This window comes from Convolutriloba macropyga, chromosome 12 (assembly GCF_964194025.1).
Source record: "Convolutriloba macropyga chromosome 12, txConMacr16.3, whole genome shotgun sequence".
Classification (NCBI taxonomy): domain Eukaryota; kingdom Metazoa; phylum Xenacoelomorpha; order Acoela; family Convolutidae; genus Convolutriloba; species Convolutriloba macropyga.
In genome coordinates, this window is record NC_134479.1 from 52,710,976 (window position 1) to 52,738,114 (window position 27,139).

Consider the following 27,139-nt stretch of genomic DNA (forward strand, 5'->3'; position numbering starts at 1 on the left):
AAAATGGTTTTTGATCAAGTTTTACATCCGGTTCAACTTTTTCTTCCATGTTTTATAAATTGTTTTGTATAAATTAGAAACCTGTTGAACTACAAAAAAGTGTATATATGCTTGAAAAATGCTGGAACTATAATAGCTGGCAAACGGGGTGTAATTATACAAAATTTTGCAGATGTTATAAAGTTGTATAAATAATACGTGTTGCATAGGAGGCGGATTGCTTTTCTCATCTCTTCGGAATCATTCGAGTTTTTGTTTCTTTGTTTCAAAGGTATTTTGGTGTCTGTTGATTTATATTGGAGTTGAAGACATTGAATAAACTTGTGATTCATAGTTCAAAAATAGCCTGTATGAAATGTAAAAGCTATTAAGATTCTTGGATTGTATTAGGCAAGAATGAAAAAAATATATAACATTTGCACTGAAGGTTTTGAAAGTTTTTTTGCAAACAAAAAACTTGAGCAGAAAGAAAATGTGAATTAAGTAAACTATATTGTGTAGAAATGTGTGAGAGATTTTTAAAAGCCGCAGAGATGTTTCGTTCATTTACGGCTGTTTAGAACTAATTAAATAATTGTATAACTCCCAGAATTTTGGACGCTTAAAATTTGAGTAAAAAAGATGTTGAAATAATTATTCGAGCAGTTAATTCTTTCTTCTGTTTAACTGTTTTTAAGATCAACTAATCGTTTTTATTTTGAGATAAACTCTTAATTTTTCTAATTGATTCGTAGTTTTTTAACGGAAATTCAATGGAATTTCATTATAGAACGTTTCTATTCGCCCGACAAAATCAGAAAGTTAACAAATTCTAAGATGATACGAGAAATTCCTCATGAAAGGTTGCGACTGCTAAATTTGTATTCCATATAGAAATTTCGAATTATCAACTAATCGTTTTTTTGGAATAAACTCTTAATTTTTCCAATCGATTTGCAACTGTTTGGAAGAATTTCTGAAATCATTTTTTTTTCTTTTTAACGGAAATTTAATGGAATTTCATTTTAGAACGTCTCTGTTTCCCCGACAAAATTAGAAAGTTAACAAATTCTGTGAAGATAAGAGAATTTCCTCATGAAAGGTTGCGACTGTTTTTTTTCGAAATAGAATTTTTTTTACAACTATAGCTTTTTGAAACCCCATTCATAACTGTCGTAAACGCAAAAAATCACATCACAGACACCAGATTTTGCAGCATTATGAAGTCGAAACACAATTGTAATGAAGTGAGATGCATTGTTTTTCGAAGAGTTTTTTACCTTTCCTGCAAGTCCATTGCTGTTGCAACGCTAATGTGTTGTAGATTTCGGCGAGTTGCCATTTTTTGAAGCGTTTACTGAGAAAGTTTTTAATTCTTTAATATAACGTCATTTTAGCCCAGTTTTTCATATTTGTCCCCAACTTTTGTTCTTTGTTTCACGTGCGCAATTATTTTTTAAAATTAGTTTTTTCTCTAATTGTTTTCTAGCATAAACTATTTTCGTTGACTGTTAAGTTTTGAATTGTCGTTATTGACTTTGGATGCGTTACCATAAAAATTATATAGTTCTCATTTTCAGTGCACAAACATTTTGACAGTTTGCTGTTTTTCATATGTTCGCTAACAACATTGAATGGCATTTTTCTCGCTAAACAATTGTCATTTACTTTCCCTCAGGTCGCAAAAAGTTTTCTGTTGGATTTCCTATCGTTACTTTGATGATGCTCTTCTTTGATTTAATTGATATTTTTTAGTTGTTTGTTATTTTTTTGCACTGCCCAGCATCACAATTCTGCGAGCTTTCTATCGGTTTTGCTCTAGGACTCATAAAGAGTTTCAGATTTCTCTAGCTAACGCTTTTATGGCGCTTGTTGTTAATGACCATTGACTGCGGATACATTGGCACTTTCTTACAAGGAGTGTCATGACTTCGACTGTTTGCGGTCATATTTTTGCTCATTTGGATTCCGGAAAAAAAGTTTGCCTGTCTTCTTGTCTACTTCTCGAGTTATTTGTCGCAGGCTTGTAGATAATTGGATTTTCGCTCTGCTTTGTTTTTCTGCATTACCTAGGCTGTGTGCAGTATCTAGTGATTACCAATAATTCCAATGTTAAGCACTTCTATCCAAGCAGTCAATATCTTTTGCAAATCTTCTAAAACATTTAGAGAATGTTATTTTAGCGTTCCATCTTCTTTTTTAAAATCAAAATGGAGAATATTGATGTGAGGTGGAGTTTTCTCTTTATTCAATTTGTCAGTTGTTTACTCATGATTTCAAAAAAGAGACAATATTTTGTAGCCCTTAGATGCTAATTCTGATTTTAAAAAACTTTTTTATAAAAACTATACAAATTTTTAAAGGTTGTCAAAAAAGATCTTAAAAGATCTTTACAAAATTCTAAAGAAAACAGGAAGAAAAGGGGTCATTGGGGTGAGGAGAATGAAAGCTTAATTGTAATGTTTTAAAAAAAAAACAAATATTCAAGAAAGAAAAATTAGAAACATTTCTTTTACATTTCTGTCTCCCTCTCTTGGTTACTTTAAAAATTTTTAAGTTTTTTTTACTTCATTGGGTTTCCGATATAACTGATACAGGAAAATTTCATCACTCGTGGAAACCAAAAAAATAAAAGACGTCAAACGTTTTTAAAAGGAAAAACCTTTTTTGAGCTCTAATCTATTTTTCCAAAATCATTGTACCTTGTAGTTGATTAAAGTCGACTTTTGCCCAAAATGATTTCAAGTGAAATTTTTCCACTCTTGATATACAGGAAAACTATAGAAAAAAATTTCAAAACAATTTTTCTAGAAGAGAACGAGTAAAAGGCAAGAAAGAAAATATTTTGTTTATGTTTTTGTTGGCTCCTCTGGCTTCTTGAAATAGCTATATTCTGTGGAAGATAGGACTTCTATATATTAAAGTATTTGATTAAACGGATGCAGTATAGGAACATTATTTTAAATTTATTATTTAAGAAAGAGGAAGTTTAAATAAAATATTTGTAAATTGTAATTTAGTATTTCAATTTCTCTGGGGACTTACGCTAAGCCTAAAATCCACATCACCTAGTTTGTTTGAATTTTGTAAATTTAAAGATTTGGCCAAGTGTTAGATACATGAGACGAAAACAGATAAACATGGAGTTCTGAGAAAAACTGTAACGCTGTTTTCTGAATTAACTTTCTAATTTCTTTCTGCAAGATTCCAGTTGACTGACTTTTTGACTTTTTCAGTGAACAGAAAGTGTGAAGCAGTCAACAGAATATATTTGCCTTTAAGAAATAAAAGCCTCAATTAGGAAAAGTTTTTTGGAAGAGTAGAATACAATGGTTTTTCATGTAAATATCTGCAGAATTTCACGATATACCTTGTAACCCTCTCTCAGTATTTTGGTTGTTAAGCTTCACAGTCGATTTGTTGAATTGGTTCTTTAGGTGCCATTAGGATACAACAGGAGGAAAATAACTACTTGAGGAAACACAAAAAAATTGTTTTCCTCTCTTTTTTTGGCTTTTTCTCGAGTTAAATTCACTGTGACACTAGAGATTTCCAACCAATCTCATAGTGATTAGCAGCCCCATTTAATGGAAATTTCATAGACGTCTTTTGTATATTTTAACTTCAAATAATTACAGGCAAGTTTTTCCGTAAAAGTGAAAAACTTCCAAAACTTTTTGGAGAAAACTTCCGGTCCATCTTTCTCAGGTAATTATAGATTGCATTTGACTGCTGGATAAATTGACGATCGCTTTCACCACTGCGCCGTTCCTAACAGATGTTTGATTAAATTCTTAACGTACGTTCTCCATTCGATCCAAAATTGATTGAATCATGAGATTACCAAGCAACAGAATCAACAAGTGTGAGCTAAATGATATTCAAAAATGCGGGCTTTTGAATAAGAGAAAATTTTTAACCTCGAATTGTTTCTCCGATTTGTAATGCAAACATTTAAAATAGAAAGAAAAATTTTCTTCGCTTTCTTTAGAGTTCATCGGTAGTTTAAAATAGAAAAAAAACTCCATTTATATATTATAAATATGATTTCACTTTTAATTTCTAATATTGAGTTCTTGAGATTATCATTAAGATCATGTCCAGTCGCGCATTTGCTTGCATCAATTTTTCTACTTTTCCTTGTCTGTGTTTCCTCAAGTTAAGTTTCGTTTGCGATTGATTGCTCTTTCGTTTCCTTGAAAAGCTGTTTTATTTGGAAAATAATAGTCGACACAGGTGGTTCTTCCTTTGTAAAATTATCCCATTATGAGTTCTCCTTTTGTTGAAACTTTCGTTAGATTGATGTCTTGAAGCGTTTTGATGGTTTTTTCGATCATATGGCTTATTTTGACCCTGTGCGGTTCTCTGACGCCGGAAATTTTCCGCATAACCAATTCGCGACTTTGAGGATTTTGCCCTCTTTTCTTGTATTAATATATGTTGACTGCAAACCTGAGAACTGGTTCTGTGATTATTGAAAAATTACATTTTTGGGTACTGGTTTTTATTATACAGAGGACAATAATGATAAATATTCCGATAAAAAATACAGTGGAAATTTCCGACTTTAAACGTATTAACGTTCTATGAGTTTTTTAAGCAGTCACCTCGTAGCTTTGAAGCCGTACTATTTATCAATCGAAACTTAAGTTTTTTGTTGGCTTTCTTAACAACATATGAAAGTCCTTCAATTTGCTTGTGGCAGTTCATTTTGCAACGTTCTGTCATCAAAGAAAGCAACTACAAAACAGGAAACTCTGAAAACATTTCATTTTTGTTTTTTCAGAAGTTATCATGACGTCACAGACCTCCCCTTCGGTCGTATTCGCGGGTGATCCCTTAATGCTGACTTTCGCCGAATGGAAAAGTTTAAGTGCGGAAGTATCCTACAAAATGTATTTAGACCTGTTTATGAGAGTGAAGCGAAATGATAACTTTTCCAGTGACGCTATTGGTGGGTTTAATGGAGGCCATTTCGAAACAAGAGCTGTTACAAAGAACGTTTTTGGAAGGCCGAAAGAGGACATCTTTTCTGAAAGTAATCCAGCGTCGCGTGAAAGTGTGTGGTCGAAAGAACCCGCCGTGACCCGCAGTTTGTTAAATCACTCGAATCCTTTAGTTGAATTGACTCGATGTAATCCGGAAACGAGTTTATCCAATACATTTATCAAAACCGATTCGGTCATCGATTTGACCGATAGCGATACAGAAACTTCAGAGAACTTTGACGTACCGGGTGAACGAACTGAAGAAACAGAAAACAGAGAATCTGATTGTTTTGGTTCCAATTCAGTGTTAGTTGCAGCAACCAATGCAAATTTTGGAGCTGAAAAGTTGCGAGATAAATCTTTTTCTGGGACGATTGATGAAATAGAAAATGCGCAAAACTCAATAACAGCTGAAAGCAACTCAATTGCAGCAATTTGTTCCTCTGTAATTGATAATGTTAATGATTGCATTGAAAATGGTGAAACCCAAAACCAATCAATTTCTTCGTCAATAACAGACTCTAGTCCAAATATTTTAGTCGAAAAAATTGGCACTGGAAGTGACAAAAATTGTTCGAGTTCAATTTCAAACGGAGTTCGAGCTGATCAGAGTTCCGAAGCCGCTGAGATCCCAATTGAAATTTACAATGCGAATTATTCCTTGGCAAAAACTAGATCGGTTACGCGAAAGACTAAATATTGCGCCAAACCGAAACAAACTATATCAATTTTTGAGCAAATGCGATTGAAAAATATCGGTGAAAATCAAAGATTTTTAGAAGATATAAACCTTACAGCGGAATCGTCGGTTTTAGCACCGAAACCTCAAAAAATACCGAGAGTTTTTAAACCCCGGGAGCCCGAACCCAGACGAGAATCGGGTCGACTGAAAAAAGAACATTTACCGTCGCTCTTCAACAATGGACGGCGCTCTGTTTTTTCGAGTGGAAATTTATCAACGATCAATCTAAGTTATAACTTCGATGAGTTTAGAACGAGGACAGAAAATATTACGTCTGAGTCTAGAAAGATAAACGATACTTCAAGTTGTCAAGTTGAACAGATTGTGGAAAAGCTCGCAGAATTGAAAAACACCACATTTCAATTCGGAGCTGATAGTTTGCATAAACTAGGCAGCAAATCGTTAAATGATTTGGATTTTCATCCCGGAAGCAACAAAATTCTGATGGCCCTTGCTACTAAAACAGGCGAATTGTCGTTTCTGGACGGCGACGAATTTTCAAAATCATCGGTTTGTTCGAATTTTGAAAAAATAGTTAGGCAATTTGCCCTACATGAAACGTTAATGTTTATTCTGATATTGATGTTTGTTAATTTTACAATTTTGCTCGTGTATTTCTGATGGTTTCCTTATAATGCTAAGATTTTATAAGAGCGTTTTTTATTCTTTTTTTTCGAAGAATTTTCAGGTGTTCAGGTATTCTGAAAGAAAACTTCTCGTCAAGTGAGCTCAAATAACTTAGAACTCGCAAGATCTTAAGATCTAGCAAAACTTAACAAAAAGACTAAAGTTGTTAAAGAATCAAATTTTAGTCTATCTGAGAGCCAACTGCTCTTGGTAACAGTTTCTAATGGTTCTAAATACAATACGGTTTCACTAATCAAACAATTGGTTTAAAGTAAATAATCAAATATTTATAAATTATAACATCATCGCTACTTGTTTCTGATTGGTTAATCAAGAAAATGATTTAGGTCATTGTTTACATAGTAAATGTCAAATTACTGCAATATTTACTTTTGTTGACATAAGCACAGATGGTTATTACGCGGCTGTGAATGCCTCGAATATACGGTATTTCACCTTTAATGGTCATCTAAGGTATCATAAAATAAACAACTTAAGAAAATAATAATAAATAACAAAATATGGAAAAATGCCAATTTTGCACCATATAAGTGATAATAGCCACACTTGTGGGTCTGATGCATTAACGTTCGTTGGGTCCATGGGTAGCTTAGAGGTAACGCTAACCGTCTGCCATAACCTCGGGTTGCTCGGGTTTTGCCTTCCCAAAATGGGGGGGTTGGACAAATTTTCGGTCCCAACTTGTAAAATTTTTGAGTTTTGACCATTTTTGAGTTTTGACAAATTTCAAGTTTTTCCAGTTTCAAAAGTTATTTCTTGCTGTCTGATGGCTTTTGTAGCTCATTTGAAGCGGCGCCAACATCGCCGGCCCTGTTTTCGATCTCGGAAACACCATCGTAGAATACTGGCGCTAACTTCACGACTGGTCAGTTTAGCTCTCCATGTGCCATTTTGACTCTCGCTGATCTCACAACTCCGTCGTTGCCAGTGAAGATCTCAATGATTCGTCCAAGTTTGTACTCACAGCGTTTCACAGAGTCATCTACTAGCCAAACTAACTCGCCGTCTTTAAGGTTTCGCACATGTTCTTTTGACCACTTCGATCTCTGGTTTCATTGTGGAAGATATTCGCGAGTCCAACTTTTCCACATCATGTCGGCATATGCTTGAGCAGTTTTGAAAGACTTTCTCAGGTCGTCTTAGCGTTTACTGGATGACATGAATGGTGCATTCGCGTTCTCTCGTCCTAGCAAGAAATGATTAGGTGTGAGCGCTGTCAAATCTTCAGGGTCGTCCTTTACTGCTGTCAGGGGTCTTGCGTTGAGAGTCTGCTCTACAAGACACATTGTTGTGCTGAGTACCTCGTCGCTGAGGCTTCTTTTGTCCAAGATTGCAATCATGACCTTCTTGCAACTTTGAACCAGTCTTTCCCAGATTCCACCAAAGTGAGGAGCTCCGGGAGGATTGAATTTCCAAACAATCTTTTTCTGTGCTAAGTCACTCTCAATCTTATCTTTGTCCCACTCGTTCATGAATGCTTTCAACTCATTGGCTGCTCCAACGAAGTTTGTTCCGTTGTCGCTGATGATGGTATTCGGGTAGCCACGTCTTGCCATGAATCTTGTCACTGCAGCTAGACATGAGTCGGTGTCCAATGACTGTGCGACTTCGATGTGTACTGCTCTCGTTGTCAGGCAAGTGAAGAGGCAGCACCATCTCTTCAGGGTACGTCGTACGAACTTGACTTCGAAGGGTCCGAAGTAGTCGACTCCGGTATGAGTGAATGGGAACACATGTCCATCAAGTCGTACTCGGGGGTAGATCTGCCATCGGTGGGTGAATTGGATTGGCGTTCCTGTGTCTGCATTTGATACATCTTGACTTGATTTTTCTTAATGCATTTCTCAGCCCGATGATCCAGTATTCTTGTTGAAGCATGTTTCTAACGTATTCTGTGCCCTCATGTAGGTTGTCTCGATGCGCTCTTTCCAACAGAAGTTGTACAACTGGATGTTTTGCTGTTAACAATATTGTATGTTTTGCATTGTAGTCAAGGTTTGAATGCTTCAGTCGGCCCTTCACTCTAATTGTTCCATCTTCCTCTACGAAGGGTGACAATTTGGCAATGTTTAATGTTTTGGAGATTTCTTTGCTGTTTCCTATCGACTTTGTAACATTCGGGAAGCTTTCGTTTTGAACAAATCGAAACAGTATTTGCTCTGCTGGATGAATTTCGTCTGCTTTGAGGGTAATCTTCTGCTTCGTCTTGAAACTCATGCAGTAGGCATTGAAGTTTTTAATTCGGTTGAAGGAACTGTATCGTCTCCAGTCAAATATTTGGTCTAGTTTAGTTTCTGTTGCGACAGTACTCGTAACTTGCTCGGGTTCGAGTTCGTTCTCTTGGCACCACGGCTTTGGCCACTTTTCTTCTGCCTGGAGCCATGCCGGCCCGTTTAGCCATACGGACTCCTTGAGGCCTTCGATGGACATTCCTCGGGTTCCGATGTCGGCAGGGTTTTCAACACCTTTGACGTGTCTCCATTGATCCATCGATGAGTTTTCCAGTATATCCGCTGCTCTGTTAGCAACGAACACTTGGTGTTTCTTGTGCGCTGCCTGTAGCCACTGTAGCACTGTTGATGAGTTGGTCCAATGAAAGATTTTGTCAATTTTGACATCAGGAGGTTCATTGAGTATCTGCTTTCTGAGCCGAACTCCGTAGACTGCGGCTTGAAGTTCTAACTTCGTTATTGTCATATGTCTGATGGGTGCCACACGGAATTTCCCTATTACATATGTCAGTTTTAGCGTTGCTTCATCTTGCAGATATGCCACAATGCACATTGCTTCCTCTGATGCATCTGTAAAGATGTGAAGTCTCAGGTTTGTGCAACCGTTTTCAAAATAAGGTCGATTTATTGACATCGTCCTTATGTCTCTCATTTCAGAGCACCAATCACTGAACAGTTTTGAGTGTTCTGCTGACAACTCTTTGTCCCATGCTTGTCCCATTGATACCCAAATGCTTTTGAGTAGGAACCGCATTCTTATCGTGAAAGGTGAACATATCCCAAGTGAGTCGAACACTGCTGAGACAAAGGATAGGACAATTCAGGAGTTATTTTTGCTGGAACTTCTTGCTCAGTTCCACGACAGACTATGAGACTATCTGTGTCCACATTCCAGTTGAGTCCTACGATTGAAGATAATTGTGGTTCTGCTTTGAAAGTTTTCACAACATTCGTTGACCTGTCTGTCTCTGGGATCTGTGGCTTGACTTCATCGTCACTTGTTATCCATTTCGTCAAATTGAATCCACCTTTGATGAGGATGTCTCTGACTTTCTGGTAGATTTCGATTGCTTCGTGAGGGGTTCTGACTGACTTTAGGAAGTCATCCATGTAAAAGTTTCGCTGAACCGCTTTGACAAGATTTTCGTCTTCTTTCGCGTTATCTTCCGCCACTTGGTGCAAATCGTTATTTGCACAAGTCGGCGAGCTCTTCGCCCCAAAAGCGTGTCTTGTGTACTCATAGACTTCTATTCTCTGCTCCGGATCTTCTCGCCAGAGAAATCGTAAACATCGGCTGTCATCGCTCGGGACAGCAACTTGCAGAAACATTGCTTCTATGTCGGCTGATAAAGCTATTTGGTGTTCTCGGAAGCGAAAAATAATTCCGATCAGACTCTGCAGCAGGTCTCGCCCAGGTAGAAGTTTGTCATTTAGGGCTACACCTTGATACTTTGCTGCTGCGTTGCACACTCTTCTGACTTTTCGGGTTTGTGCGGGTTTATGACGGGATGATGTGGTAAATACCATTGCAGTTTGTCTCTGGTTTCATTCAGTTCAGCTTGATCTACTTTCCGAACGTATCCAGCGTTGACATCCTTGTCAATGGTTTCTTGGTACCGCTTCTTTAGTGTTTCGTCTTTCTGCAGGCGTCGTTCTAGGGACTTGAGCTGCCCCATTGCAGAGTAGAAGTTGTTCGATAACCTCACTTCGTCCTCTCGCCACAGAAGTCCTACTTCATATCTTTCACCGTTGAATCGGGTGGTTTGCTCCAACGTCTTGATTGCTCGTTGCTCTTCCTTTGAATGTCCGGTGACATCGCAGTTTGAAGCGTAGGACTCGATATCCCACCACTTACTCAACTGGTTTGCTAGTTTATCATCTGCAATTGATGTTGCTGTTGTGGCAAGAGTTGCTGCCTGCTTCGCTGGTAGCGGACCACTTAAGGCCCAGCCAATCTTTGATTTCACTGCCCATGGTGCAGCTTTGTCTTCTGACTTAATTCAAAAGGGTGATTAATGTCGAAACAATCTTGTCCAAGAATCACTTGAACATCGTTTAGATTGTAGCTCTGATCTGGCAAATTCCTCAAATGTGGGTAGCGGTCTTTCAACTCTTGCAGCTCCACAATCTGGTCACCCAACTTCAGTTTCTCGTGCACATAGAATTGCACTGTTGTCAATGGTCGAGAGTTCTCATGCGCTGAAACAGCTATCGGCACTATTTCAGACTTTACATCCTGTGATGCATGGATCCCTGCTACTGATAGAGATGCTTTTCGGCCTTGGAGTTGGAGTTTTGACACCACTGATTTGTCCACAAATGAGATTGAGGATCCTGAATCACACATTGCTAGTACATTTAGGCTTAAGTCTCGGTTTGTCAGCCTGATTCGTACCACTGGGAGTCCTCCTTGGGTGATGTTAGTTGCTACTGCTGTTGTTGCATCTGAGACATTCTTTCTAGTTTCGTTCTTCGGTAGGTCGCTGTGCAAAAGCCTGTTGTGTCGCCTTCCACAGCTGGGTACACTGCATGTCCTGCTTTTGCAGTCCTTCGACATGTGACCTGGTTTCAAACAATTGAAACACAGTCGGAGCTTCTGGACATGCTCTCGTCGTTCATTTACTTTCATTGATTTGAGTTTTTCACATGTCCAAATGGGGTGCTGTCCGTCTTTGAAGGGACATTCGAAATTCTTGGGTTTGCTGGAATCTTCAGCGTTTGAAGCGAAGGTACTAGTCTTTGGTTTATCACGGCTTTGAAATTTGTTTCTGGCAAGCCACTCTTTGAAAACAATCAGGTTGCCTCTCAGTTGCGGAGAAAGTTTTCTCGTTGTTGAACTTATCCCTGCTTCTGCTTCAAGGTCTGATTTGTATCCCAACTGCTTGGTACTGGTTGGTAGATGACTTGGGGAGTGGTGTGATTCCTTGTGCTCCTGTTGTTTCTGCTCTCGGCAGACCTGTTTCGAAGGTTGTTAATGGGACTCTGACTCCGGTCTCTGTCTTGAACTGCTGACGTTCCCTGCTGCTGAATTGGCGGTGCTGGTGGGTCCGTTACTCTGATTGGTTTACGGATTTCTGGTTTCTTGGGAATGCTGGGTTCAGCCAGTTGCGTTGAGAAAAGTCTTTCGCCTGGTTGGAACAGCGGGGTAGTTTTCGGGTAAGTGCTGAAACGTTTGTCAGCTCTGTCCTTGGTGACATTCGTTGGAGGGTCGATAACAACATTTGGAGATAGTGGCCGTTGAGGGACAGACTGTTGAGCCACTGATTCCACCCACCCGGCTGTTCATTTGTGATTTCGTTTTGATCCAACACTTTCTATCTCATCTGCCACTGATCCAGATGCTCTTGAGCTTCCTTTGGTCAGCTCAAGTTTCATACGTCTTTCGTCTTCTTCTTCCTCTGCTTTCTTTCTTTCGTTTTCAAGTGCTCGCTCATGCTGTCGAAGACGCAGTTCATCTTCTTGTTGTTGCATCTTTATACGTAACTCTTGTTCTTGTTGTTGTTGTTGTAACTCTTGTTCTCGTTGTTGTTGTTGTAACTCTTGTTCTCGCCGCTGTTGTTGTTGTTGTTGCGGTTGTAAACTTAACTCTTCTTGCTGGCGACGAATTTCTATTTCATCACGCTCCTGCTCTAACTCCAACTGGCGCTCTCGCAGTTGTTGCTCGCTTTCTTTCTTTGCTTTTAGGTTTTCGAGTTCCATTTCTTCGATCTGTCGCCTCTTTGGTGATCGCAAGTTGGCAATACTGGGTTGTTTTCTGCTTCCATGTGTAGCAGAATGCTTGGAAGAGACCTCCGCGTTCTCCTCACCGTCTTCTATTGCTCCATTTCCTGTATCAATTACAGTTTCATCGTTTGGGTCTTTGTCACCAGTCAATATAGTTGACACTAACGATGTTTGGTTTCCACAATCCTTGCTGAGCCTGTACTGTTTGATCGGGTCCTGATAGTGACTCCTAGCTTTACTGAAATTCGCAAACCCATGGGGGCAACTTTCTGTCTTCAATATTCGAATAGCTTCTGCGCAAATTTCATCTCGCTTTTTTAATAACCGTTCCGCCTGATCGCACAGTATCTGTTTTTCGGAGTCGCTTAAATTTTCAGTAGTAATAGGGTGAGCAAGTCTCCCCGGGGGGGGGGGGGGGGGGGTGTAGACCCCATGTATTAAGATAGGGTATAGGAGTAATTTTTGAGAGAGGGTCTACACTAATGTATTAAGATAGGGTATAGGCGGCGTACATGTTTTAAGATTAGTAATAGCGGCCGCCACGTATTAAGATTAGTAATAGCGGCCGCCACGTATTAAGATTAGTAATAGCGGGCGCCACGTATTAAGATTAGTTATAGCGGCCGCCACGTATTAAGATTAGGAATATCCTCCGCAATGTATTAAGATTGGGGATAAATCTAGGGGTGTTCCAGGGGGTGAGTAGTAAGGTGGGAGCAGATCAGGGTGATTTTTCGGAGCCACTTGTCACGTGATTTTAGAGGTCATTTAGGGATTAGCAGGGAATTATACATGCAGCGCGCAGGGAATTGTACAGTCAGTGCGTACGTACAGGCGGGGAATTGTACAGGCAGCACGCATTAACGGATAATTTCCCTCGCAGTAAATTTCAACATTTTTTGGTTTAACCACAGCAATGTATTAAGATTAGGTATAGCCGCCGCAATGTATTAAGATTAGGTATAGCCGCCGCAATGTATTAAGATTAGGTATAGCCGCCGCAATGTATTAAGATTAGGTATAGCCGCCGCAATGTATTAAGATTAGGTATAGCCGCCGCAATGTATTAAGATTAGGTATAGCCGCCGCAATGTATTAAGATTAGGTATAGCCACCGCAATGTATTAAGATTAGGTATAGCCGCCGCAATGTATTAAGATTAGGTATAGCCGCCGCAATGTATTAAGATTAGGTATAGCCGCCGCAATGTATTAAGATTAGGTATAGCCGCCGCAATGTATTAAGATTAGGTATAGCCGCCGCAATGTATTAAGATTAGGTATAGCCGCCGCAATGTATTAAGATTAGGTATAGCCGCCGCAATGTATTAAGATTAGGTATAGCCGACCCTAAATAGCAAGATGGCGCAGCGGAAGCGTGCTGGGCTCATAACCCAGAGGTCGGTAGATCGAAACTACCTCTTGCTGATCTGGCATTGTCACAGTACTAGTGGACTTTTACGCGCTCATAACATGGAAAAAATTAAATAAAAGAAAAAAAATTGAATTAATAAGTACAAAATAACAGACACAGTATAAATTAAGCACATGCAAATACAAATTTAATCAAACGTTTACATGATGATAGTACAAAAGAAAAGAGTATTAGAGTACATTTAGCCGAGTAGTTAATAAAGTCGACAGCAAAAATTTGAGTAACTAACGAAGAATTAAGGAATTTAGAAAAAAATTACTGTCGACTTTATTACACTTCGACTTATTTTACGTTAAATTTATCTAATTCACATATAATTACTTATAAAGTTTAAAACATGAACGTCATGAACCTTGTTCAGTTTTGTTTGAAAAAATTTAAATAGTTGAAATGCTGCAAATGTCCCAAGTGTCCACATTTCTACACAAAGAGGAAAGAGGACTTGAACTACCACCTTGCTAAGCATCACGCTCCTCAAGAAAAGAAGCTTAGTACAGTGTGCACTATATGCTTGGAGGAATTTCCAAGTTTTTATTCTCTTCAACAACATAAGAGACGGAAACACGGAACATCGACCAAAGTTGGAACCAAATCCAGCGAAAACTTGAAAGAAGTACTAGAATCGGAAGAATTGGATAGGAACAACGAACAGTTACAGCAGGAACTTAGTGCCTGTCAACACTTCTTTGACAATACTGAGATGGAGAATGGGAGACATAGAGTATTCAATTTTAAATTGTCGAGACTTGATCCCAGCGAAATTAATGAAAAACTGAAGGAAGTGTTTGAAAAGCTTAACTGTGCTGCAAAAATAAATTTATCCCTGGGATTTATTTTACGAAATGTTGACACAGACGAATACCGATACTTTTATGCCCATGAGAACAACACCTTCTTTGAGAAGTCTCATTTACTTTGTTCTAAGGGAGACTTAGTCTCACTTCAGGATAGAGTAGAGAAATTGGATTTGATTGAGACTTGTGCTCAAGAAAGGGCAAACACAAAATGGCGGTATGCACTAACTACGAATGTAACAGTTTTCTGTGCTCTTCTCAACAATATCCCAATGGGATGTTTAGATGCTGTTATACCTGAACAGTTGTTGAGGAGAAACGATGTAAATTGTCTTGTTACGAATGGATACGGAGAAACCTACAAGGACTACCTTTGCTTGTTTAGAGCTGTTGCTGTTCACTTGTATGGATCAGCTGAGCTGGAAACAAACGCAGCTAAGTTGTTCAGTGACTTTCTCCACGAGTCTGGTCATGACGCAATTAACTTTAGAGGAGTGTCAATGGATCACCTTGTGTTTGTTGAAAATTCTATAAAACACAACATTTTCATTTATGACATTGACATTGAGGACGGGGATTTTGTAGGTGAACTTGCCAGAAGAAGTATTGAGATGTACGAGAACAACATTAATCTACTGCGCTACAACAACCACATTTGCTATGTTGATGATATCAACACGTTTTTCAAACGATTCCGCTGTCCTAATTGTGATACCTTTATTAAGCGTGCTGGTAATTTCCACCGTCACGTGAAATCTTGTAAAGATAGGATACAGCACATTTATCCGAAGAGTGTTTACACTTTGAGAGAAACTTTGTTCGATAAACTTGACGGTTTTGGAATTGGATATGAGGAAGAACAAAAACTTTTCAAAAACATGGCTGTATTTGACTTCGAATCAATCTGCGTTCCATCTAATGAACTAAAAGATACCAATACAACTACTTGGATAGGAAAACATGAACCAATATCTGTGTCAATTTCCTCTAATTTATTACAAGAACCTATTTTCCTTTGCAACAGAGACCCCAAGACACTGATTGTATCTTTTGTTGAAGCATTAGAAGAACTAGCTAGCAGAAGTAAAGCAGAAATGTTGCAAAAATTTTCCTCAATTGAAAATGCAATTAAAAACAGAGTAAGTTCTATTTTCGAGAAGCTAAATGGAAGGAAAGATGAGAGTACTCCAATGTTTGAATTTCAATATATCAAAGAAGAAGAAATTGATATGTCGACTCAATTCCTCCAAATTCAGAAAAATCAACTTCTCGAACTACAACAACATTTTGAACGTTATGTCAGCATTTTACCTGTATTTGGATTCAACAGCGGGAAATATGATCTGAATCTTATCAAGTCTTATTTACTACCCTACCTCATTCACGAGCGCGATATTCAACCAACGGTTATTAAAAAAGCTAATCATTTTGTATCCTTTAAATTTGGCGATGTTCAGTTTCTCGATATTCTAAACTTTCTTGGTGGAGCAACATCACTAGATTCGTTCCTCAAAGCTTACAAGACAAATGAGACCAAAGGGTTTTTCCCTTATGAATGGTTCGACTCACCAAACAAATTGGATGTAACTTTCCTACCCCCTTACGAATGTTTCTTTAGTAAGTTGAGAGATCACAATCCCTTGGAAAAAGAATTTACGGATTTCACAAAATTGTTGAATAGTGGACTTTCCCAACAGGAGGCTCTGAAAAAACTTAGGTTGAAGGTAGTGCCCCCCTCGGGATTCGACAACTACAATTACCTGGAAAGTGTGTGGGAGCACGAACAAATGACAACTTTTCAAGACTTTGTCAGGTGGTATAATAACAAAGATGTTGTCCCGACACTAGAAGCGATGCAGAAAATGATGGAATTCTATCATAACAAAGGGATTGATATGTTAAAACTGGGTTGCACACTACCTAATTTAGCAAATATTTGTCTACACAAATCAACTAATAGTAAATTCTATCCTTTCGTTGAAGCAGACAAAGATTTACATGATAAAATACGCGAAGATATGACCGGTGGTCCCTCTATTGTGTTTACTAGAAAAGCAATTGTGGATCAAACCTACATTCGAAACACAGAAAACATTTGCAAATCAATTGTGGGTATAGACGCCAGTCAACTTTACCCCTTCTCAATGTGTCAAGAAATGCCCACTGGGCTTTACACTAGATGGGAGTTTGATTCAGACTCTCAGAAGTTTAAAGCTAGACAAAGTAAATCGAGGAAATTTGAGAACATGGTTATGTCGTACCTACAATCTCAACGTCCTAACTGCACTATTGAAAGCTACTACCCAACTGGAACTCAGAAAAAGATTGATTGTTTTAATGTAGACGGATTTTGTGCTCACTGTAAAACTATTTTTGAAGCAATGGGTTGTTACTTTCACTTTTGTGCATGTCAGGAAGCAAGAGCAAGCATGTCAGAGGAAGAGACTCAGAAAGGATTAAAGAAACGGGAATACGATGAACTAAGACGAGACTATTTGCGAAACAAAGGATATAAAGTTGTTGAGATATGGGAATGTAACTGGTGGGAAACTGTCAAAGGTGATGAATCTGTAAAAATTCACGTGAGAAACAATTTCCCATTCAAGCTACCTCTGACTCAAGAATCTCTACTTACAAAGATAAGAGAAGATGAACTATTTGGTTACGTTCAGTGTGATCTCGAAGTTCCAGATGGGTTGAAATACAAGTTCTCGAACTTTCCACCAATCTTTAAAAACTTTAATGTTAGGCGAGCAGATATTGGTGATTATATGAGGGATTATGCAATTGATAACGATTTACTCAAGCAACCGCAACGCATGTTAATTTCAAGCTTCAAGTTGGAGAATGGAACAGTCATAACACCATTGCTCAATTTTTACCTTAGTCTTGGGCTAAAATGCACCAAAATTTATCGCTTCGTTCAGTACACACCCAAAAGATTCTTCAACAATTTTGTCCAATCGGTTGTTGATGCTAGAAGAGTTGGAGATGAAAATCCTGAATCAAGCGTTGTAGCAGAAACAATGAAATTGTTAGGGAATAGTTCCTATGGTTACCAAATCATGGACAGAAGCAGACATACAGAGACAAATTACTTGAACGATGAAAAGACACAAAGCTATCAACGGGAAATTGTTTAAGAGACTTAACAGTGTGTCAAAAGAACTATACGAAGTTGAACTTGTAAAATCAAAAATTGAGCACCGTGAACCGATAATAGTCGGCTTTTTTATACTTCAGTACGCAAAATTACGTATGTTGGAGCTTTATTACAATTTTTTTGATAAATTTTGCGATGTCGACACGTTCGAAGAGTTAGAAATGGACACTGACTCCTTATACTTAGCTCTAGCGCACGATAATTTGTACGATTGCATTCGTCCATCTAAAAAAGCAGATTGGGAAACTCTGAGGGAACACGATTGTGATGATTCTTTCAAAGCTGATGCTGTACAAAATTTCTTCCCTAGAACTTGTTGTGATAAACATAAAAAGCACGATAAGCGTGAACCAGGTCTGTTCAAGGAAGAATTTAGATGTACTGAAATGATTTGTCTCTGTAGCAAAACATATTGTTGCTACGATGCCAAATCGGATAAGTACAAATTCAGCAGCAAAGGACTGAACAAACGAAAATTGGAAGAGACCGGAGATGGACCATTGGAAAAATATCGGCGAGTGGTGGAAGAAATCATCAATTTAACATCTACAAATAGAGGATTTCGGACAATCAACCACTGCGTCGCTACCTATGAACAAACAAAGAAAGGACTCTCATATTTTTATCCTAAACGAAAAGTGTTATCTGATGGAATTCATACTGTACCACTGAACCTGTAATTTATTGAATCAATTTTTGTATTGTGAGCGCTCTCTGTTGTGTTTAAAATTACTTATAATGTACTTGATTAATACTGTGTCTGTCTTTTTGTACCTTCATAATTCATTCTTATAAAAATTTTCAATTTTCTCAATTTTAGTGGATATAACTGACCTTAATACATTGCGGCGGCTATACCTAATCTTAATACATTGCGGCGGCTATACCTAATCTTAATACATTGCGGCGGCTATACCTAATCTTAATACATTGCGGCGGCTATACCTAATCTTAATACATTGCGGCGGCTATTCCTAATCTTAATACATTGCGGCGGCTATACCTAATCTTAATACATTGCGGCGGCTATACCTAATCTTAATACATTGCTGTGGTTAAATCAATAAATGTTGAAATTTACTGCGAGGGAAATTATCCGTTAATGCGTGCTGCCTGTACAATTCCCCGCCTGTACGTACGCACTGACTGTACAATTCCCTGCGCGCTGCATGTATAATTCCCTGCTAATCCCTAAATGACCTCAAATCACGTGACAAGTGGCTCCGAAAAATCACCCTGATCTGCTCCCACCTTACTACTCACCCCCTGGAACACCCCTAGATTTATCCCCAATCTTAATACATTGCGGAGGATATTCCTAATCCTAATACGTGGCGGCCGCTATAACTAATCTTAATACGTGGCGGCCGCTATTACTAATCTTAATACGTGGCGGCCGCTATTACTAATCTTAATACGTGGCGGCCGCTATTACTAATCTTAAAACATGTACGCCGCCTATACCCTATCTTAATACATTAGTGTAGACCCTCTCTCAAAAATTACTCCTATACCCTATCTTAATACACGGGGTCTACACCCCCCCCCCCCCCCCGGGAGACTTGCTCACCCTATTACTACTATTTTCTGATTTCAATTTCTTTTCGAGTTCTACCAATTCGTTCTCGATTGGAACAGAATCTTCCAATATATTGTACCGTCGCAATGTGTCTTTCCGGTAGTCGACGACTACTGCGCGACAATCTTCAATATCTTGGAGATCTGGTGTTTTGTCAACTACCCATCGCAAAACTTTACTCTTCTAACATACGCTTGGTGTCATTGTCAAAGCTTTCAAAATACTTTGGTTTTAATAGTAACCTTTGCTGTTGTCGGTTGTCTTCCAAGTTGTCGTACGTCTCGAAGAAACATCGATAAGCACCTTCGGCCGTCATTGTTTTGTTTTGTGTCAGGTAGCCTTCTAGCTCGTTGAGGTGTCTGGAGAAGGACTTGAGTAGGTCAGCTTGCTCTTTCTCTAACGTCTTGAGTTGACCACTCGCCTTCCAATCAGCTGTCTTCCAGTGTCTGTTGGGACTTTTGCTGGCCATCGTTGCTGGTTGTGTTTTGGTCCACCAGGTTGAATCGAAGATTTGTTGCTGTTCGTGACACTGCTGTTGTTGTTGTCCGGGTCGGTGGACCAAATGTTGCGGCTGCTCAAGAATCTCAGCGGAACCGATATATCACAGCCTGGTTCTCGAGTTTTACGCCGGCCCGGTTCCTCACTGGGTTCGATTGACTAACAATCTCGCAGAATTAATTAGTCGCTCGGACGTATTTAAAGGACTGTAACTTTAATTTTGTTGATTGAAGTTAAGAAAATCCTTAGTGATAATCTATGTTCAATCTGGTGCTGAAGTTTGTAAGGCTTCAGCCAGTAGCTAGTATTGTTGCAAACTTCTCGTCAAGTGAGCTCAACTAACTTAGAACTCGCAAGATCTTAAGATCTAGCAAAACTTAGCAAAAAGACTAAAGTTGTTAAAGAATCAAATTTTAGTCTATCTGAGAGCCAACTGCTCTTGGTAACAGTTTCTAATGGTTCTAAATACAATACGGTTTCACTAATCAAACAATTGGTTTAAAGTAAATAATCAAATATTTATCAATTATAACATCATCGCTACTTGTTTCTGATTGGTTAATCAAGAAAATGATTTAGGTCTTTGTTTACATAGTAAATGTAAAATTACTGCAATATTTACTTTTGTTGACATAAGCACAGATGGTTATTACGCGGCTTTGAATGCCTCGAATATACGGTATTTCACCTTTAATGGTCATCTAAGGTATCATAAAATAAACCACTTAAGAAGATAATAATAAATAACAAAATATGGAAAAATGCCAATTTTGCACCATATAAGTGATAATAGCCACACTTGTGGGTCTGATGCATTAACGTTCGTTGGGTCCATGGGTAGCTTAGAGGTAACCCTAACCGTCTGCCATAACCTCGGGTTGCTCGGGTTTTGCCTTCCCAAAATCGGGGGTGGGTGTGGACAAATTTTCGGTCCCAACTTGTAAAATTTTTCAGTTTTGACCATTTTTGAGCTTTGACAAATTTCAAGTTTTTCCAGTTTCAAAGGTTATTTCTTGCTGTCTGATGGCTTTTGTAGCTCATTTGAAGTGGCGCCAACATAGAGCGAATTCCGGTGAGATTTTATTCACTTTTTCCGGAATTTTTAAATAAAACTCTGCCAATTTTGCTAAAATTTGTTATTTTTATGAGAAAGTGTTGTTGATTTTTATTTGTAAAAACAAAAAAAAAATATTGTAGGCTATTTTTATTATTTTTTTTGTCAAAAATTCTGGCTAAATATTTCAAAATTTAGACTTTTTCTTCAAAAACAGCACGAAATACGTTTCTTTAGTCCATTTTGATTAAATTTACAGGAAGTACAGACCCAAGCACTACTAACACAATTTTTTGGACTCAAAAGGGGGCTTGTTCTACTTCAAATTCCCTTTGAGAATGCTCTTTAATTAAAAAGAAACTTCGCCGTTTTTTGCTAAACTTATTCGTTGATTATCAAAAACGCAGCATCTATTTTTAATTTTTTAACTAACAAAAAGATCCATATCAATAACATTCGAATAATAAAGTGTTCATAATGAACAAACAGAATTAGCAGGGCTAGTTTTGGGCCAATCTTGTCCGGTATAATCCAAAAATAATTCGGATTGTAAACAGTCGGTTTTTTTTAATAAAAAAATTTGATCTTTTCTACAGTAATTAAATAACAGAACATTTCAAACCAAAGTTCACTAATGATAGGGCCAATTGGGTTCCTGATTAGATCCACATTATTGTATTTAGTTGATTACTTGAAAATTTACGGTGGTTTTGATTTTTTAAAGTATTTGATTTTCAAATAAATAATGACTTATTAAAATTTGCCTCCATTTTTCTCTTAATTTGGTCAACTTGTAGCTTATTGTCAGCAATGAAAGAGTGCTTCTTCTTTCTATTGAAATCAAATTCAATCTTTATTGCGGTTTTACGCCTTAAGTTATCGTTAATGGCTTTGATACAACTAGATTCCACATTTTCTTAGTTTTTAGGTATTTGCCCATTTTTCACGTTTTCTAGTTTTGTCACATTATCACGTAATTGACAGTTCTTATATCACATTTTTGGCTTTCAATATAAGGTACAATTGAGGTTATTGAAATCCTTGAAGATAAAGATTATGATTTTAAAGGCTTCGACACTACTTTCTCGAAGAATTTGTTTGAATTTTTTTAAATTTTGTCTTAAACTGCCGTTTTTACTTTGTCTTTCTAGTTGTATGAAATTTCCTGTGCAATGATCCGGTGTCACTGGCTTTCCATGGAAGAATAGATGTGCCCGTATTCTCATTTCAGTATATAGCTGATGGCTTTCATGACTCTGAAAACAATTGTTTTCCAAATAAAAAAAAAACACTTTTTAAATTCGCAATTTTGTTCCTTTTATTGTCTGTTTGTTTTCTAGTCTCGTTAATTACAGTCCAAATATGACATCATTGTTGTCAAAGGAAGTTTTGAAAAGTGGATTTGTGTCACACAATCTAATGTTTTCAAAGAAATCGTTGAGTTTGCTGGTTTCGACACGGAAAAAAAAGTAAATTAATTTCTGATTTTTGTCATGTTTGACGTTCTTTTTGTGTTCATATTTTGGATAAGTGCAATTCTCAACGGCATCGTTTGGAAGAATATACGATTCTATTTAATTTTTTCATTCCGTAAATAATGGCGATCATGTCATGGGAAATATTTTTTTTCGAAAAAAAATTAAAGGTTTACTTTTTTTTGCATTTGTTTTCATTTCTGTCAACTTGTTACCTAGCTTCATTAACGAGAGGTCACATAATACATTATCGGTGGTCGCAGAAAGTGCAAGCAAACACATTTTGATGGCCATAGTATGGCTTTACGGTTTCAAAAGCGTTTTCTGCCAAGTTTTGTTTGACTTTTTGTTTGTTGTCTATTTGTTGTTCTTTTTGTAACCGCATAAACAATTGAATACTGGCTGTTCTTAATTCCTTCTATAGAAGCATTGGTAATCGAAAAAATAAGCGAAATTTTCAACTTTACTGTTTTTGTTCTTTATTGTCTAATTGTTACCAAGTCTTTTTATTGACTACTCCCTTATCTTTTGTGGTGAATTACAAGTTATTCTGTTTAATATCAGTTTTATCTGACACCATTTTGACTTTGTTATTAATTTTTGTTTTTTTAAAACGGACATGAAGTTTTTGATAAAATTAATTTTAATTGTTGTTTGATTTTGCTGTTCGTCTTGACTCGCTTTCTTAATATTTGCACATCTCGTCAATCTAATGTGCCATTTGTACTCCACCACAGTTATTTGCATTGGAGACTTTCTTTTCGTTCATACACCAATTTTTTTAAAACTTGGATTTTTGGTTTAAACTTGAGTTTCTATGTTCCTCATTTGGCAGACAATCCAGCCAGTTTTGTGGATGAACGTGGTCGGAACCTTATGTCGAATCGCACATTACCGAGTAGCCTTGTTAAATTGTTTTCTCAATGACAAATAAGTTGGCAATGGTAACTTGTAATAGTTTGATATCAAGTTTAACTTGAGGACGATTTGCACTTATCAACCGGACCCCCAATTTTTTGCCGGCTCAATTTAACAGGAGTGCTAAATGCTGTAAACAAAAGCAAAACTTTTTAACGGAACAATGTGAAATTGATGCTTCCCGTGCAGAAAATTGTTCAAACGTCAAAAGTGCACGTTCCCCTTTTAATATTGCCAAAAACAAATGGGCAAAATATTAAAAACCTTGAATCTGTATTTGCTCAATTTTTTTGCCGCTTCTTGTCTGATTATGTTTTTTGTCTGCTATCGGCTCAGACCAATCCCGAAGTAATATGGTTTCAACTAAACGGAATATTGAATCAACGTGTTAGCGGCTCCACGTCAAGTTGAATACGGAAGATTTTGGTTAAATTTAACGATGAATTAGCCTGCTTTTGGCACAAAACAACATTAATGTGCATGATTTTGGCTATTTTGAAACACGAATTAACCTGCTTCGGCTGAGAGGCACTGAATATGAAGGATTTTGGCTAAAGTTATCAAATACTCAGCTTCGTTCTAGTGCGAATGCGCGAAATTAATACGCGAATTCACTTCAGACGCCCGCGCTTTTCTTACGTTTCTTACATATAATTTACCTGAGTTTGTTTATAATCGGTAAAAATTGGATGTGCCAAGTAGCTGGCATTTTTTTAAAATTGAACTAAGAAAATCAATGAAATTAATTTAAAGGAACACAAAAATTCAGCGGAAGTTTTTTTGAAAAGAAAAAAAGAATAAAATCAAATGTTTTAGCAATATCTAAGGTGCGGGTAGGGATTGATGACAGAAGACGTCCGTGAGCACTCTGAAACGCGTTAACAAATGCCCAATGAAACGAAGTACAACAAAACTTCTGGAGGTCAACACATTGCAGATCCAAGTTTACGCAACAGTTATTTTAAAAAAATTCGCATCTATTCTGTTCTGGCCCCCATCTCTTATTTTGGCCAAACCAGAGCTATATATGATTTTTAGCTCTAATGAGATATGGTAATTGAAATGCACGCGATTTTGTTTTCTCTTGAAAACAGTCCGATTTTTATTACTATTTTTTAAAATTATCATTAAATTCACTGTTTAAGCTAAAACAAGTAATATTTTGAGCACAGCAATTAAGTGATGTAATTGACGTAAAATGGCATTGGGTAAAATGGAATTGGGTAAATTGCCGTGTAACTGTTTCCAAAATAGGCTTTACTGGTCTCATTATATATCTGTGCTTATTCCTGTACAATAACTTATAGCGAAAAAAATTGTTTCTTATAACAGCGAATTGATGTAATTGAAATTAATGTTCATCATTATTTTTTTCAAATTGGTTTTGGGCTTTTCTTTTTTCAAAATAATTTGCAACTTAATTTTTTTCCCGAACTAACCGAAGGTGTTCAGGTGGTATCGTTCTACGACTTCAATCTACACCTGTTTGGAATCAAATGTATTAAATTCTCCCCTGTCAACTATTCCGATTTGTTCACGCTTTGTTCGGATGGGACTGTGAAATGCGTCGATTTGAACAAATTCGACTTCAAAACAATTCACGAGGGCCCTGAAATGGAACCTGGATGTAATTGATGCCAAGTGATATGTTTTTGTCTAAATTGTTTTTAATATAAAACAATAAAGGGAGTTTGCTCTTAAGCCGCGTAGAACAATCCAATGGATGAGTTAGTGATCTCCCACTATGAGACATCACTATAATTTTAAAAACAGGCACTATTACTCTTTTAGAGCTGCGTCAAAAGAATTGAATTTCTATATAAGCTAATTTATCATGAATCTAGTCTCCCCTCCCGCACTATGGCACTGCAAGAACTACCGATGTCGGTAAAATTGTGTTCTAATTTTAGTTTACGGATGTACGTAATTTTGGCGTCCAATTTTCTGTACAAAATCATCCAGTGATATATCGTAAGTAAAAGCAGGCTTACAGAACACGTGGAATCTTGTAAGTTCAGCCTAGGTTACGGGTCTGGGAAATTCTCTCCACCTCGGAAAATACCCCCACCTAATTTTAGATAAATAAACCCCCACGGAAATAAACCCCATATTGACATTGAATTTCGGTCGCGATGATTTGTTTGGTTGTGATGGTTTGATATTTAAGTCCCACAGGACGCTTAGGGGTTTATTTCAGTCTCGTTAAAAGTCGCATTTGATGGTTTCAGTCGGCTTGAAAGCCGTGTTTCAATACATTAAATACTAGATGCGTCGGAAAGTATTAGTCTATTGTAAGCGTCATTATTAGAATTGTAAAAATCTTGCCTGAAAATTAAAAATTGGGATCTTTTCAGTTTGTGCCCCACCCCGCATATTATTTGCACCCCCAGACCCACGTGCCATATTTTTACATGATGATTTACTATGCAATAGCACATGCTCTGTAACTGGGGGGCGCATAACGTACTGGGGAGGGAGGGAGGGGGGGAGGGGGGGGAGGGGGAGGGGGGGGAGGGGAGGGGGAGGGGGAGGGGGGGGAGGGGAGGGGAGGGGGAGGGGGGAGGGGAGGGGGAGGGGGAGGGGAGGGGAGGGGGGAGGGGGGGGGGCACAAACGGAAAAGATCCAAAAATTGATATACTGGCGGATACGTTTTGTGGAGGGGGGGGGGGGGGGGCTATACGTTGTGTTGCCACTAGGCTGGGAGACTGGCCTATAATGGAAAGAACCATAAATTGTATAGAGTAACTTGGCATCAATTGTTACCAGCTCAAGGATTTCGGTATCATTGTTTCGACTTCGTTCAGAGGGGACGACTAATCTGCTTCGGAGGGCCACAAGGTAAAGTAAATATTTATAGTTGATAATGGGTAGATGCACCTATTATTGTTCCGACCCACTTTAATGGGGGAGGAACTATATACTCAAATGAGTTTTCTATAAACAATTTTGACCGATCGGTATTTTCATCGTAGAGAGTTGTGAGTGGTATCATTAAAAAGCCCGTTCAGCGTAGAATATGTGATTAAAACGATTTTTTGGATTTTGCTTTCTAGAGCGAGTTATCGTGGTTTAAATTTTTGTGAATATTAGACCGATTTGCGTTATTTTTATTCACATTTTCCAGATGTTTTGCCCAAAATTTCGTCATTTTTTTAAAATATGTAAAATTGTTAGCAATAGTACTGTTGTTTTTTATAGACAAAAAAGTTTTTGTTTATTTTGATTTAATATTTTTGGCTAAATGTTTTCAAAGTTCAGCATTTTTGATCAAAATTGCCTGAAAATAAGTTTCTTTACTCAACCTTGATTAAATTTGCCGGAGGTATACGCCCAAAAACAACTTTAACTGTACTTTTCACTTTGTTTTATTAGCTGTATGAAATCTCCCGGATAATGACAGGTCTCATTGCTTTTACGGAGAATTAAATGAGCAAATATTCTGGTTTGAGTAGATAGCTGTTGGCTTTCATGACTCTGAAAACAATTGTTTTCAAAAATAAGAACAATACAGTTTTTAACTTTGCCATTTTCTTTTTGTCTATTTTGTACCTAGTCTCGTTAATTACAGGACACATATGACGTTTTTGTTGTCGTGGGAAGGTGCAAATGTACAAAATCTAATGTTTTTAAAGAATTCATTGATTTTACTGGCATCGCAATAAAAAGTAAACTAATTTTTGATTTTTGTGTATATTTGACGGTCTTTTTGTAGACATAAGACATATTCTGAATAATTACAGATGTCAAGCGATTCCTTTAGACGACTAGACGAACGCTACTGCAATTTGTAGCTACTGGCTTTCGTGAATTTGAAAAGAATTGTTTTCGAAAAATACAAAAGTATTACTCAATTTTGCCCCTTTTCTCTTTATTTTGTCTATTTGTTACCTATTCTCATTAAAGAGAGGTCCTA

At 37.6% G+C, this 27,139-nt stretch overlaps 2 protein-coding genes across 2 annotated transcripts in view; one reads left to right on the forward strand and one right to left on the reverse strand.

Moving 5' to 3' along the window:
* Positions 1-27,139, reverse strand: part of LOC142350263 (uncharacterized) — a 484,377-nt gene that overhangs the window by 194,041 nt on the left and 263,197 nt on the right. The window lies entirely within an intron of this gene.
* LOC142350540 (uncharacterized) overlaps positions 4,770-27,139 on the forward strand; it is a 44,403-nt gene continuing 22,033 nt past the window's right edge. The window contains exons 1-3 of the mRNA XM_075402388.1: positions 4,770-6,219; positions 24,679-24,853; positions 25,993-26,064. Of these exons, the coding sequence (XP_075258503.1) occupies positions 4,774-6,219; positions 24,679-24,853; positions 25,993-26,064 (1,693 nt within the window). The 5' untranslated portion in view covers positions 4,770-4,773. The remainder of the gene's footprint in view (positions 6,220-24,678; positions 24,854-25,992; positions 26,065-27,139) is intronic.